This window comes from Microtus oregoni, unplaced genomic scaffold, assembly GCF_018167655.1.
Source record: "Microtus oregoni isolate MIOR12 unplaced genomic scaffold, Mior012 000024F_ref0000369, whole genome shotgun sequence".
Lineage (NCBI taxonomy): Eukaryota > Metazoa > Chordata > Mammalia > Rodentia > Cricetidae > Microtus > Microtus oregoni.
The window spans coordinates 33,177,057-33,193,151 of record NW_024543083.1 but is presented as its reverse complement, the minus strand read 5'-3'; the positions used below and the strand labels follow the sequence as shown (position 1 = coordinate 33,193,151).

At 46.8% G+C, this 16,095-nt stretch overlaps 1 protein-coding gene across 2 annotated transcripts in view; it reads left to right on the top strand.

Moving 5' to 3' along the window:
* The first annotated feature begins 1,029 nt into the window (after positions 1-1,029).
* The window catches only part of Galnt7 (polypeptide N-acetylgalactosaminyltransferase 7), a 123,191-nt gene continuing 108,125 nt past the window's right edge, over positions 1,030-16,095 (top strand). For both annotated transcript variants that reach the window (XM_041673672.1, XM_041673673.1), the window contains exon 1: positions 1,030-1,229. In XM_041673672.1, coding sequence (XP_041529606.1) covers positions 1,104-1,229 — 126 coding nt within the window. In that variant the 5' untranslated portion in view covers positions 1,030-1,103. The remainder of the gene's footprint in view (positions 1,230-16,095) is intronic.

Here is a 16,095-nt window from a genome sequence, read left to right as displayed (position 1 = left end):
GGCACACGCTGTAGAGTGTGCTATAATGTGATTGACATCTTTGGCACAATGTACAAGGGAGAGGCGTGTAGCTAAACATTTGCCAATATCCTTCTCCGGAAAAGTCGGCTGTGAGAGAAGCAATGGTGAGTGTGTGGAATGCTTTAAAAACCCGAAATCCCTTTTCCCCGGAGTAGAAACTCACAAGTTCATCAACAAGGAGGGTACTGTGTATTAGCTAGTCCACTTGGCTTTCCAATTAGCTCAAGAGAACAGGTAATACTGTATTTCCAAGGGAGCCCTCTCTAGTTCTGTGGTATTTGCACATCTCACCTGGGCCTTTCGGTTACAAATCCACCTCCTTAAGAAGCCCTGTGAAAAAACAAGATCAATAAAAAAAAAAATCCAGCTATAAATCAGCCACGTGGAGCTACCGCTGCAGCAGCGGTAGCTGACTTCCTGGTTTGCTTCCTGCAAGCCTCAGGCAGGGGAGATCAGGCAGTGGGCGTCAGCAAGTGAAGGGCCGCCTAGGAAGGGCTGCAGGTCCACCTGAGGGGCGACGGGTGGTGGCAGCATCCTGGGAGGCCACGGGCTTGGTCAAGGACAGAGTTTTTAGTCCACGATTACTATAAAAGTTTGGGGACCTGGAAGCTTTAGGAAGCCGAGCCGTAGGGCAAAGGCTAAAACCAGACCTGGGGGAAAGTGTTAAGTTAGTTCCAAGGTTACTAGGGACTCGCGGGGGAGGGGGGGTTCTCGCGGTCGCGGGTGGAGTTGGGAGGGGGGACTGCGCAGCCAGAGCGGCCAGGTAGAAAGGAAGCCTGGAGAGCCAGCCACTCCGGCCGGTCGGAGCTCTGCGGAGGCCGCCGGAGGGGAGGGGGGTGCGGCAGCGGAGCGCAGAGGCAGGCGCGGGGAGGGGGCGGAGGGGGAGAGCCAGGGGAAGGTAAAGCCGAGGGGAGTTCCGGATCTGGAGCTGGAGAGAGGGCAGGCGGTGGGGAGGGCGGCGGGCGTAGGGATCCGGGTGGGGGAAAAAGGAGGAGGAGGAGGGCCGGGGGAGGGGGAAGAAGGGAGGGGAGAGCGGTGGCGGCGGCTGCGCCGGGCTGTGTGTCTCTCGCCGCCGGAGGAAGATGAGGCTGAAGATCGGGTTCATCTTACGCAGTTTGCTGGTGGTGGGAAGCTTCCTGGGGCTCGTGGTCCTCTGGTCTTCCCTGTCCTCGCGGCCCGACGACCCGAGCCCGCTGAGCAGGATGAGGGTGAGTGACCCGCCCGGCCCCCCTCCGGCAGCGGCGACCTGCAACTTGTTTTGTTTGCGCGCGCGTGTGGCGGGAGCGAGGGGCGGCGGGGTCGCGGCCGCGTGGGCGCCGCAGCTCCGCAGGTGGTGCTGGCCCGGCGCCGGCCGATCGGGGGCGCCTAGCCCCACACCGCGGGTACCCCCCTTGGCCGCCCGCCGGCCCGCCCCCTGGCCGCCCCTTCCTCCCGCGCGTCCCCGCCCCGGGTTCCGCGCCGTCACCCGCGCTGCTGCTGCGGCGGCGGCGGCAGTGGAGGCAGCAAAGGCGGACGCTCTAACGCCGGGACTGCCGGGACGCAATCGCGGGACAGAGTCGGGTCCCGGAAACCGAGGCTGCTCCGTGTCCGACTCGGAGCAGCGAACCCCGCGGTGGCGGCGGGAGGACGCGGGGTTGGTCCCAGCTGCGGCCTGTGGCGCGTGCAGGCCTGCAGGAGGCGAGATGCCGCCGCCGCCGTGGTCCGGTGGAGCAGGCCCCGCGGTCCAGCCTCCCCGGAGGTCCCCGCCCAGCCCGGGTGCTCGCCCCGGGGGCGCCCCCAGCTTGTCCGCGTCGGGCTCCAGCCCACGGCGCCGCCTCCCCGCAACTCCCGTGGCCGGGAGCCGGGTGCGACGTGTTGCTGAGGCCTCGCCCGGCACCCGCTGTCCCTTCGAATCCCGGACACGGGTCCCCACCCCGATCGGCGTCCCCGCACCCGGGCGCCGGAGAACCCCTCCCCCCCTCCGCTCGCGGAGCTCTCGGGTTGTCCTGCGGATCCCGAGCGGGCTCCTCTTCCCCCGGGCCCTGGCTGGGCTGCTCCGACCAAGGACCTAACTTGTGCCGGCTGCCCCTCGCTGCCCCCTCCATCAGCCTGACGCCGAGAGGCGCGCTCCGCTGGGACGCATCCGTCTGCCGCCCTCGGCGCTGGTGTTAGCCTTGACAGTGCCGGGCTTTGAGGGTTTAGTCAAGCTCCTCCGAACTTTAGTTACCGGGATCCGGACACTGCGCTACGCTCACCCAGCAGTTGGCGGCGCGAACTGCCCTGCTCCCACCTCCCCAGGTTGACCCACCCCCACCCTCAGCAGAATGAACCGTTACAGCACCCACCTCCCCACCCCCATGCCCACCGCCTGAGTCCAAGTCAGACGCAGAAGGGAGTAGAAGACAACTAAGGGTTCCGGGACACAGAAGCTGAGCAGTCGTGGGAGGAGTCTAGTCAGGTGCCTTTAGCAAAATGAGCGTGGCATCTACACGACGTGTTTGATTAACTTTACTTTTGGAAAGTTAGCGTCAGGAAGTTGAGTGTAAAAGCTTGTGACGACCGTCCAAGAAGACTCCCAGGAGGAGGTCCCCTTATCAGTTGTGGCTGGTGTGGCAAGTCAGTCTGTAAGTTACTGTACTTGAGACTGACTTCACTGAGGTGGAGCCCCACCTAAGTCACCTAAATTGATAAAACAAATTTTCCTCTGAAGTGGAGCCCCACCCAAGTCACCTATGTTGAGAAAACAATTAAATTTTCCTTTTCAGTGTGTTTGCAGTGATGGCTGATTTTTTTTTAAATCATGGTTGCTCTCAAAGTGATTCAACGAGATGAATATTGAAATTTATTTTTTCTCCAGTCATCAAATACCGTTTTATTAAAGAGCGCTGTATATAGTGCTGGAAATCCTAACCCCCATTTTTCTGAGAAGACAATGGAAAACCTGCCAAAGCTAGTTATGTTAAGAATGTCCTGTAGCTCTGATCCTTTTCAAACCAAGCATGGGCCCAGCAAGGTGAGGCCTGCCTATAATCCCAGCATTTGGGAAGCTGAAGGAGGTCACTCTTGGCTATGTATCAAGTTCAAGACCAGCTGGGGCTCCATGAGACTCTAGTCTCAAGAAGCTGGGAAAAGAAGTGGAGGCATATCATAGCACCCATCTAGATAGCTTATTAGTGTTGATATGTATAAACTATTGTGCCCACCTGTCTGTGAGGTAAGCATGGCTCAATTTTTTTTGCTGGCCTTGATAAGTTTGTCTGTGGATCTAGTATAACTTGTCATTTCTGTAATGTGCCAAAGACAAACTAAGAATTTTTTTCAACATTTACCAGCACAGGTATGAAAAAGGATGCTTTGTGTCAGGAGACGATGACTTACTAGCAAATAGTAGCCTTTGCAGTTTAGGGTGTCGATGTCACAAGCGTGTGAATCAGGGACCGTTACTTCCCTACAATAAAATCAACCTAAGGGTTCTTGAGAACCAGTGTTGGGCGAGGTCCAGTTAGGGAAGACTCAGATGCGGACTCCTAGGTTTTCCCTCTGCCTTCTGGTTCTTTTACAGTGTGCCTGCAGGTCCTTCCATCCATTGAGAACCTGCTTCTCCTGGATGTGGGTCTGCACCTGGCCTCTTTGATCCCTCCAGAAAGCCTGAGCTAGGCCAGAATGACCTACCTTATCCAGAGAAAATTCTACCTCTGCTGCCACCAGTTGTGCTGGGCTCTGTCCAGCCAGCGCCATTTCTGTCTTGTACTGTTGGTGTTGCTGGAACTAAAGAGTCCTTTGAAGATTCCTTTGTGTTCATTTTGAGGAACAAGTGAAGACAAAATTCTCTCTTTCTGAGCCTCTTGCTGTTTTTCTGGGGCAAATGATACTTAAAAATGACCTAAGCAGGCATTTTAATCTGATTTGTTTTATTTTTGGAGGCTGGCCTTGAACTCTGTACGTAGCTGGAGGTGACCTAGAGCTCTTTATCTTTCTGCCTCTGCCTCCTAAGTGTTGGGATCACGGTCGGTCATGTATCAAGATGCTGGGGTTGTGTTGTGCCCGGAAATCTTTGTGCATGGCAGGCATACATTTTTGTCAACTGAGTTATATCTACAACTCTACCATATGATTATTTTTGCTGATATATTCCCCATATAATTTGTGAATGCCTACTGTGTACTAGGTATGGTGCTAACTACTAAGGAAACACTTCTTGCTTTAACATTATGGGCCTTGCAGCTTAGTGAGAAATAGACATGCTAGTCAAGCCGTCACAAATATACAAATACAACTGTTCTCTGAAAGAAACACATGAATACACGTGTGTTACAGAGGAAAACCTTAGGAGACAAGGAAACGGAGAGGTTTGAGCATGCAGGTCTTATTTAATAACTGCCTTCTGAGCTGAATTCTAAAAATTTGACCAAGAGTAGTTGTTGAACTGGGGGTGGGGCAAGAGAAGCCGCGTGTGCAAAGTTTAGGAGAAACGAAGTGGCGAGGATAAGGTGAGAAGCTGGGAGGTCAATATAGAGGAGCCATGGGGAGGGAGACTAGACAGAGTGATGCTGCAAAGGGCTGGATCTTGGGGACCGTGAGAAGAGTTTACATCTTAAATGTGGGAAGCCACTGAGGGATGTAAGTAGGGGCTTGGCAATATTTGTATCTTGGGACCAGCACTGTAGCTCCCTGCAGGAAGTGTGCGTGTGCTGGTTTGCAGAGCAGATAGCAGGAGACTCAATAATAGTCCGGGTCACGGATGACATTGTTTGGCCAGGTGGTTGCTGAGACAAAAGAAACTGACTCAAGAGCAGCTGAAGATGCAAAGACACCGGGGTTGGGTGAATGGATGTGGAAGGGGCGACTTCAGGAAGGCTAGCATGACAAGTGTTTGTTACATCAGGACAAGTTAGGGAGGCAAGGTTTAGACATTCTATTTGTAGTTTACAAGAAAGCTTATTCTTAACTGGGTATTTTAAGGTCGTCATTTACTAAGATCTTGTGCTTAGACTTGAAGAGAGCAGAACATTCTTTTAATTAAATAGAGCGAGTGTGTTTCAGAGTGACACCATTTTCCCCAGGTGCTACCCCTGATTGTTTAATGCTGGATTGTAAGCTCTGGAAAGAACGGTTTGTAGTGGAAATGTTGACAGACCATAGCTTTAGAGTTTCTGTCAGTACTCCATGCGCAAAATGATGGTTTTTTTGTACAGAGGTCAAGCCCCCTAAATTCAGGACGTTTGTGATAGGAGTAGCTCAGCAGCTATTCCTATGCGAGAGGGTTTGTATGAGAAACATGGTGAGAAGAGGAAAGGAACCCAGCTTAACTGGGTGTTCCTGGCTGGGTTGACGGATCTCAGTGAGGTAGCGCCCGTCACTTCACCCAGTGATGATGCTGTTCACCGTGAGACCTTGTTGAAACAGTCACTTAGCAAGAACACAGAGCCTCCAGTGGCCTTCCTCCAGTTAGGCCTTAGAAGAAGCCATTTCCAACTGTCCGGCTCCGACACAGAAATAAAAACCCCAGGTCATTAAGTCTAAGGAATTTGAGTTCACAGATTACCCAAAGCCTGACCCCCACATTGTGTGTGTGTGTGGAGGGGGGGAGGGAGAGTCAAAAACTTTTTTTTTAAGCTTCAGAGCACTGACTGAACCTGAATCTTGTTCCCTGATCATAAAGTGTCTCTGCTCTCTCCTTGGTGCTGAATTTATGGGAGACTGGTTATGATTATTGTTGTTGTTGTTACTATTATTTTTATCAAATAACATAAAGTGAGGTGCTGCATTTATTTGTGGCTCCTCTATAAACAGATCCCCCAACTCGCTGCATTCTGTGGGAATAGTTTTCTGTTGAGAGACTTGTCAGGGCCAGGTACCACCCTGCTTTCAGCTGTGCCCCCATCTGCCCCTTACTTAGTCCATAGAAGATGCTCATAGTATACAAAGGACAAGTCCACCTTCTCTACTTGGCAGAAAGAAACTAACGAGACAAAGCTGTTCCTTAATCCAGTAGTCATATGAAGAAAAACACCAGAGTGTCTCAAGGAACTGTGTCCTGGTGTGTTTTCCATTGCTGTGGTGAACACCATGACCACATGCAGTTTGTGAGGGAAGGGTGTATTTCAGCATACACTTAGAGTCCATCAGTGAGGAAAGGCAAGGCAAGAAGCAGGGGCCAGAAACTGAAGCAGAGTCTTGGATAAGGGCTGCATACTGCAGCTGCCTCACTATCCCTCCTAGGATCAGGAACGACACCTACTGCTCACAGTGGACTGGGCGCTCCCACACCACATTAATCCATAATCAAGAAAACTCCCCGTAAACTTATAGGCCAGCCTGATGGAGGCGTTTTCTCAACTGAGGTCAAGTTGACAAATAAATAAGTAAATAAATAAAAACGTAACCAGCACAAAACATTTTGTTAGTGACAATTGGTGGAGGTGGCTTAAAAATAGCCCTTTGGAGATTGCACAGTCTTTATAGTAAAGAAGGAACGAGAACTATGGAGCAGCAGTTGGATTGGGATTACTACTTTGTCTGGTAGGCTGGCCATGTGGAATGGGAAACGAGCGGGAGAACGTGGATTCCTGTCTAAGCTGCATCGTGCCAGGCTGTACTATATTGGATAGAAAGGGTTCAGGAATGGAAGGCAGAATTTTCAATTTGAGCCACTAGTGAACGAGCTGTTTGCAGATTCTAACTTAGTAGTTGTTTAAAAAAAAAAAAAAAAAAAAAAAAGGTCAGCAGAATGTGAATAGCTGAGCGCAGGGAAATTATGATCATTCAGCTTCAAAGCAGATAATTGTCTTTGTTCATATTTTGAATGCTAATTCTTACTCCTGAAGATTGAATGTACAGTCTGACAACAGAAAAGTAGCAAAACAAAGGATTTGGGTCTCTCATGTGCAATTGATGAAGGCCATGAATGGAGCAATTGTGTAATTTTTTTATTAAGGTACAAGAAGGGAAGGGTGAAAAAGAGGAGTATGAACGTTGCCAGATGATTTTCGCAGGAACTGGGAGGCGCTGATGTTGTAATAAGTGGGGATGGGAGTCTGAACTGCAGCCACCCAGGTGTCCAGGTTACTGTGTTCCAGGACAGTGAACTGGATGAGGGACACGTGAGTCAGGGTAGAAACAGAGGCAGTTTACTAAGGAAGAAAAAAAATCACTCTTGGAGGTTGAAGTAGGATAGTGAGCTGGGGCAGGCTCTCAAAGCCCTGCCGCTGACAGTTCAGACCCTTTACCTTATCCGCACGGCAAAACACCTTCTCCTCAAGACGCATGGCGTGAGCTCTTTTCCCACGAGCTGTTTGCGCCCTTAGCTCAGGTCGGGAAGAGTTTCCAGTTTTTCTCTGCCAACTAACTGGCTTTTCTCATACATTAATCTTGATACTCTTCTTTGCCACACCCCTAGTCTCTTGCTATCATATTGTAAACATGGTACCCATTCGACATTTGTTTATCACAGTTTTGAGGGTTTACTAAATGTTATACGTTGCTATGGGGGTTGGAGATGATATGTAACAGAGAATACTGAAGATGTTTTTAAGTCTTGACCTGATAGGCCCACAGTAATGTCCATAGTAATAACTATTAAATGTGTATGTGCGCGCATTCGTATGTGTGTGTGTGTGCGCGAGAGAGAGAGAGAGAGCAAGAGGGAGGGAGGGAGAGAAGGGAGATAGAGAGAGAGAGAAGGATCTAGACCTCTTAACGCCTCCCAACCCTCAGCTTCCCATTTGCTCAAAATAATGTGTTGAGGCCTTTCTCTGTACCACCAGGCTGTCCTCTGGAGACGCAGAAATGACAGGGACATGGGTCTCTTCTAAGAGAGATGAGCCACGTGACTGTGTGGTTGACTACGTAGCAGTCACAAAAAAAGGAGGCCTTTTAAAGAATTTGGTGAAAGTCCAGAGAGAAACAAAGGGGAGAGCCTTTAGATAGCAGCAGAATGTCAGTGGGGTTAGACCAGCTGGAGAGGCAAGAGAGAACCAGACTGAATGAACCTGCTGAGACCAGAAAGCAGGTCAGTTTTTATTGGTGAACAGTGGACTACGATTGGAAAAGTGAGTTCTGGCTACATTTCGAAGGCAATTCAATGAGTGACTCAGGAACTGGGTGGGATTTTGTTGATTTAGCCTTCAAAGTAACTTCAGAGGCTTTTGAAGTGAGGAGGAACAGACAGTAACCTTTACATATCAACTCTTATTTAATAATTTACTACAAATATTTGAAATATCTACTAAGTGCTTTCCATTACTTCTTTGCTCTAGGTCTTGGTCATACTACACAGTTTTAGTAGTAACAACGGTAGTGGCTACCATGTATTGAATTCTTATTTTGGATCGGATAAATCTTCTCTATAGAGTTAATCGTGACAACCTTTGAGTGCCAATTTGATGTAACCTGGCTGTACAGATGAAGCTGCCTCAGTGAGTCCCTTATTCGGGATCATTGTCCTAAAAAGCAGTAGGCCAGGGTCAGCGTTACACCGTCTGTGTTGGTTAGCATTTTCAGCACTGCAATAAAACACCTATGCTAAGTAATGAGGAGAGGTGTGTTTTGGCTTACGGTTTCAGAGGTTTCAGTGTCATGGGAGGGAAAACAGGTGGAGAAGACTAGCTCACACGGTGTCAAGGAAGGGGGGGGTGGGACAACTAGGGTCAGGGCAAGATGTAGCCCCCAAGGGCATGCTCCTATTGCCCTGCTTCCCTATCTAGGTCCTGCCTCCTCGTTTCTGCCAACCTGTCAGGATTCACTCAGTTCTCCAGTTTATCAGTTAGTCACCAGCTGAGCTTCCGCTACCCAGGAGCCTGTGCAGACACCCATAGTCGATCCTCAACACTCCCCCTTCACCACTGACCTTAAGGCGTTCAGATGGAGCATATTGGAATGGTGGTCTGGGAACTATAGCGAGATTGCTGCAGACAAACACTGTGACAGCTGGTCAGGGAAGACGGTGCTGGTTTAAGCCTGCCTTGGGAATCCGAGGCAAGAGTGTTCCCAGCAGAGGGAACAAGAAGCACAGAATCCCCAAATTTGGAGTGAGAAACAGAAAGGTCAGTGCAGCTGGGACGTCTCCCTTCAAGGGAGTGTGGCACTTGATGAACTTAGAGGTGCAGTCAGCCCTTGCCTGGACTGTAGGTCATGTGATCTGCTATTAGAATGGTTGTTTATTTCAGTTTATAGTCTTTGTCCTTTAGCCATTATTACCCTTTTCGCTTTCAAGTGTCCTGAGTTGCACAGTAAACATATGACAATCTCACAAGACTGGATCTTAGATAAAGAGAAACACACACACCTGATACAGATTTGCAGGCCAGATGTAAACAACTGTATCAGCTGAGAGAACTATAGCAGCTGACCCCACTGGGTCTTGTGGGATCACAGAGAACCAGTATCTACTTTCATTTGGACTGGATGTCAGCACGATGCTTGTTTTTTAAAAGGGGACAAGTTGGGGGTACCACAGAGGAACAGCGTGTTTAAAAGCATGAAAAACCATGGCTAGTCCTGGATACCATAGAAAAATGAACAAATCTGAGCCCTGAAAGACTGAGTTATATATATTGTTAGAGCTGAGTGGTAAGGAAAAATCTGGAAACAGAGTCCAGGCTAAATGCCAGTAGAAGATAATTGTCTCTAGAGGCTAGGATAAAGTTTACGCAGGAGAAGGGCACAGAGGCTGAGTACAAACGAGGTGAGGTTGGGAGGAGAATTGCCCTACAGGGGAGGACAGATGCTTGATGAGATGAGAGAGGAGGCCGATGGATTTAAGATTCCAGCCGAAGTGTGGAAAAGGTGATTGAAGGGTCAGGGTTCCCAGCAGACTCAAAGGCCACAGTATTGGCATGGGGCTGGCTAAGAGAGACATACATGCCAGTGGCCATGAAAGTGATGCTCTCAGTAAACCAACTTACACTGTTTCGGCCATGAGATGGAGGGTCTGTGTAACACCTTCAGCAGATCTCAGTAAATGGATTGACTCGAGAACTGGCTCACATGGAGAAGTTCAAGTGGTAAATAGTGCGTCCTGGAAAAAACAGAGGAGACGAGTATTAATAGGAAACCGTTACAGTCGTAGAGGGACAGAAGGGTTGTATCTGATAAGGTGCCTGTCTCCCTCTGCATACCACTGTGTACGTATAGACATGTTTATGTCTTTGAAGTTGATGTGTAGTATGTAATTATGATAATGCATATACTAGATATTATGATAATATATATTATGCATTTTGTGCTTTTCAGTCAGAACTCCTGTGACTTAAAGCTGTCTAAAAAAAACATTTTACGTTTTAAGTTAGAAAGGAAACTTAATGCCAAGAATATAAGGCCAAGTGTTAGTTTCTCATACTTTCGTTTGACTGCTGTGTATTTGCAGGAGGGGAGGAGGCAGAAGAGAAAAATGTCCTCAGCATTTCAGCAATCTGGGTTTTTTTTTAATTATGATTTTTGAGATTATGATATAGCAATGTGTTTTTAAAGCTGGGGTTTACGGTTTCACTCTAGTTTAGTCCCGTGGGCTTGAGAGCCGCAGGCAGCTTGAACTCCAGCTGCCCAGGGCTTCATAAACCCTTCTGAAGGAGGGAGAACTAACTTGCAGTTACTTCATTTGCTAGGAATCCTGAATATTTCAAAATGAGAAATGTCCCCCCTTCTACCCTATTATGCATTCCCCTGTGAGCTCCCTAGTCTTCCTACTGCTTCTGTGCATCTCCCAGAGAAGCATTTGACATGCCAACAGGGAAGCTTGCTTCAGTTCACCGGATACAAGAACCCGAACACCAAAACTTGACGGAACAAAATTCGCTTTGCATTATCTAATTGGATTTTGAGGTTTGCTGCAGCATAGCCCTGCTCCTCAAATCTAGAAGGTACAATTAACTGCAGTATTATATCAATACCAACTAGCCTGCTAATAGGCAGCTAAGCAGAGCAATTGGAATTTGTTATTACCAAGATTTTTTTTTTTAAACTGGTGAATTAAAATTAAATCACGCACTACCGGGAACCATTCGGTAAGAGAATAGAGCTCTAATCATTTTTTTTCATCTTTTAATTTTTATTGATTCTCTGGGTTTCAGGATACATTTGACCTCAGGGGGTATGATACTCTCTTCAATAGCAAGCTTACGTATTTAACAATTGACCGGCCTGGATGTAATTTTAGCATTTGTAGAATTTTTTTAAGGGTGTGTGTGTGTGCCTGAATGTATTTATGCGCACTGCATGTGTGCCTGGTTGCCTACAAGGCCAGAAGAGGGCATCAGATCCCCTGGAACTGTAGTTATGGGTGGTTGGGAGTTGAGAACTGCACTCTGGTCTTCTAGAAGAACAGCAAGCCCTCTTAACTACTAAGCAATCTCTCTAGGCCTCCATTACTAGGGCTTTGATGAAATTGTTTTATAATGTGCTGTAGTGTTTACATACTGACTTCCACACTGTGTGTATGCATTATATAAGGCCTTGGTATTAAGTAGGCATTGGTAGGGAAGCTGCCTCTGATGGTTTTGTCAACGTGACATGACCTGAACTAACTAGGGGAGAGAGTCTCAATGACAGATTGTCTAGATCAGGTGGACATATGGGTATGTCTCTGGGGGTTATCTTGACTGTCTTAATCAACAGTTTTCAACCTGTAAGTCACAACTTCCATAGGGGTCCCATAACAGATATCTTGTACATCGGATACTTCCATTACAGTTCATTACAGATATGAAGTAGCAACGAAACAATCTCATACTTGGGGGGGTCACCACACGAGGAACTGTATTAAAGGGTCGCAGTGTTAGGAACATTGAGAACTTCTGTCTTAATTGACATGGGAAGGACCCATCTTAACAGGGTGCTTTTGCATCCCCTGGGTTTGGTGCTGTTTGTATGAGGGTGGAGGAAGCAGGCTGAGCATCTATGCATTTGTTCTCGCTGCTCTCACTGTGGCTGTGACATGCTCACTGTTTTAGGCTCCTGGGGCCTCGACTGCTCTGCTGTGATGGACTATGCCTTGGCTTTGTGAGCTAAACTGAACCCTTTCTCCCCTGGGTTGCTCTGTGAAAGGGTTCTTCCTCACAGCAACAGAAACGAAGCTAGAACTCTATCAAACTTCCTCCCGGTCGCTATGTAAGTGTGCGGCGTTTCTGTGCGCTGGGTTGTTGGTGTTCTCCTCTGGCTTCTGATTTCCCTTTCAGTGAAAACACCAAAGAGGAAGAAACAAGGAAGCAGGGTGGAAAGGAAGAGAGATAACACTGCAAACCTTAGACCTTCCCTTTAATGATAGGAAGGTGTGCACTTAGCTTACAGCTGTGAAGGCCTGCCTCCTCCCGGAGTCCTTGATTTAAAACTAACCCACGGATCCTGGCTATTAAAATACAACAATAGTGGCAAACTCTTAGTGTAACAAAGGAGACACTTGGGGATAGTTTTACAGAATGTTAGGAATTAACAATTATAAGAGGTGAAAATACAGCCACCACATCAATGCAGTATCTTTCTAGTTGTCTGAGATTTTACTATTTTGATATGTTCATTTAGAAGGCTAAGTAATTTTTTTTAGCACAGACTCATGAGATGCAGTTATGTATTATGAATGTAGTCCTAAGGCACGTGCTTGGAGTATTCTAGAAAGACTTTGTGCATCAGCGTTTACTGTTGAATTTGAGGTAACTATTTCATACACATCCCACGAAGATGTTACCTTTTATGTGTTATGTGTGTAATTCTGTGCATGTGTGTACACAGGTGTATGCGGGTGCCCTAGGAGGCTGGAAGAGAAGAGATCATTGGATCCTCTGAAGCTGGAGCTCCCGGCAGTTGGGAGCTGCCCAGCTTGGGTGCTGAGAATTAGGCCCCAGTCCTCTGACAGAGCTGCAAGTGCTCTTAATTGCCGAGTCCACATTCATGGGCGTCTACTGTCTCACAGACAATCCAGCCATTAACTCTGGGATGAAAGTAGGCAAGCAGTACGCTGAAGTGAAGTGGGCAGCTGTGGGCATTCGTTGGTAGGTCCCTGTGAGCACGGCTGGGTATCAGACATGACAAGGGGAACATAAGATCGGAGCCTAATTCTTTTAGGCCTGTAGTTTGTAATCAGTTACACAAACATTTTATAATCCGGTGAGGTTAAGTCAGTTAAGAAATTATATTTGTTTTAACACTGCTGTGAAATGTGTATTTGTGAGTGAATTTTTTTCCCTAGAAAGATGTACCCTAGAATGTTTTATATTGTCCTGGAATTCTTTGTTGACAGCAGCCTGTATACGTATGAAGGTGCACTCTGTGTGGCCATTGTTTGTTTCGAGATGAGATTTTATGCGTCTCACACTGATCTGACCCCTGATAATGGTCTTGAATGTTGATCCTCCTGCCTATAACTCTTGATTGCTGAGATTACAAGCATGCCTCTACACCTGGTTTCTATAGCACTGGGGACCGAACCCAGGGCTTCCTGCATCCTAGGCAACCAGTGTAGGAACTCACCCGCAGCAGCACCCAGCCCCAGCCCTAGGAGATGGGTTTTACTATACTGACTTACAATGGTTGAAATGGGTCCACAGCCTCTACAATGAGTTCCCGTGGCAAATTCAGTGTTGTGCCTTGCTGCTTGTGTTAGATGATTTGATTATGCTTCTTAAAATCCAACTAATCCTACAGAATTAATATTTTAATCTCTAATACAGCAAGGTAAGCTATGTAAGTCTTAGTATTTGTTTCCTTTACAATCAGTTTGAAAGGTTTTACATCTTTTCTTTTGAAAGACTCCATTTAAAACACCCTGTTCAAACATCTACTAATTCTTGCCAGAGTGATTTAAAATGAATAAAAAGTCCATTAGATTTTGGCAAATATGTTCTCAAATTATGATGTAGAATAAATGACTACAAAGTGGTTTTTAGCGTGGTGGACTAGAAATGACTGAAATGTTATTACTTTATACGTTACAATTTTTTTTACTGTGCTAGATGTTTAGTTTTTTTTAAAAAACGAAAAGATCACTAAGACTGTGGACTTTGGTAAGTTGAAATCCAGTTGTGTTTTTTTTTTTTTTCAGCATTTAAACTGTGGATTGCTAGAATAAGGAAATGCAGGTGTGTAGTTTAACTGTGGTTCCTTGTATGATGCCTTCAGAGGAGATTCTAAGCCTGGTGTCTGTCTGAGAAGGCTGGAGGATGATGTCTCTATTGTAGTTGGCCACTAAACTTGCCCATAGTGCAGAAAAAATGATGATGGCAAAGAAAAAATATGATTAGCAAATAATTTACATATGTTTAGCAAGCAAACAATTTCCTAAAATTCTCTCCTCGAAAGAGGATAATTTTTAAATCTTAGTATTTTAAAGAAATACATTTTCTGTGTGAATTGGTAACTGCTATTCTTTTTTCTTTTATTTTCTCACAATGCTTTTTTTTAACCTATTTATTACATTTTTTTTATTTTACATCCAGGCTGCAGTTTCCAGTCCCTCCCCTACCCCTCTGTCTCCCCATCCACTTCTCCTCCATTTCTGTGTATGATTTTTATGGCAGGTCTCTCAAGGATATCAATAAAACATTTGTTATATCAGGTTGCAGTAGGACTAAGCACCTCCCCTTGTATTAAGACTGCGCGAGGCGACCCAGTATGAGGAGTAAGGTCCTAAAAGCCAGCAAGAGTCAGAGACAGCCCTGCTCCCACTGTTAGGAGTCCCACAAGAGGATCAAGATACACAACTGTCACATATGTGCAGAGTGCCTAGGTCAGTCCCATGCAGTCTCTGTGATCCCAGGTTAGTGGATCCTGTGAGTTTTCTTGTGTTGTCCCTGACCCCTCTGGCTCCTACAGTCCTTCCTCTCCCTCTTTCTACACGATTCCCTGAACTCCGCCAGATGTTCTCTTTCTACCAGTCGGTGGATGAAGCCTCTCTGATGACAGTTGGACTAGGCACCAATCTGGTCACAGGAGACGGCCAGTTCACTCCTACTCTCGTGGTCAACATTTAGACTCAACAAAGCACACTTAACATTTATGTCGTAAAATAAATGCAGAATACATGAAAGTACAGTCCCATCTTGAAGGGTCGTATCCATCAGCAGGGTCAAAACTACCACACCCTTCCTCTGACCTTGGTGTGGTCTCGGTTTGAGAAAGGAATCAATGACATTATGACCAGTCAGAGTACGTATGTGTCGTGCGGATTGTCTCACGTTGCTTTTTCCAAGGTTAGACTTGAAAATGGGAAGAGATTTCAATAAACATGGCTTCATTTTGTTTTCCATTAATTACTATCACAGAAACAGTGCAGGCGATTCCCCTGACTCCACTGAGGAAATCCCAGCCAGAGTCTAATGAATAGATTCACTGTAGTACAATCATGGTTCATAAGAGATGGTTATATCATCCTTGACTCTGTTCAATTAGCGGGTTACACTGAGCAAACAGTGAATGTTAAAGTCTTTATCGGCTGAGGAAATGGCTCAGTGGGGAAAACACTTGCTGTGCAATCATGAGGTTCTGAGTTTGAATCCCCAGAACCCTTGGAAAGCTAAGTATGGCAAATCCCACATCAGTCCTTATTCCCCGCGAGATGGGAGGCAGACAGAAGGCCTGAGGAGCTTGATCCAGCTATCAGGAGACTCTCAAACCAGGGAGAAGGCAAGGACTGACCCCTGACACTGTCTGGTCTCCATGTGCACCCTGTGATATGTGTGTTGACACAAGCTCGTGATCTCTCCCTCTCTCCCTCCCTCCTCTCCCACCTACACACACACATACACGGACACACGGACACACACACCACACGTGGACATTTGCAGTAACCACATTCAGCGAATGGCTTGAAACATTCGTTCTGATTTACATCCACTTTTAGCTTGTATAACAGGTACTTGTGTTTAAAAGGGAGTATACCTCATGTATGTTAAAAGACCTGATGAAATCCAGAAAGAGTGGAAGGAAGCTTTTATAAATGATGGTAAGGAATAAACCCTTTCTGAGATATAGCAAAGGTAATAGGAATTTATTCTCTGCAGTTTTTGTTTTCTAATGGCTTGAAACACCTTTCCTACTGGTCAGTTGTCACAAAAACAACTGCCGTTTGTTTACTTTTAGTTCTTTGTTTCCATCCTTAGACACAGG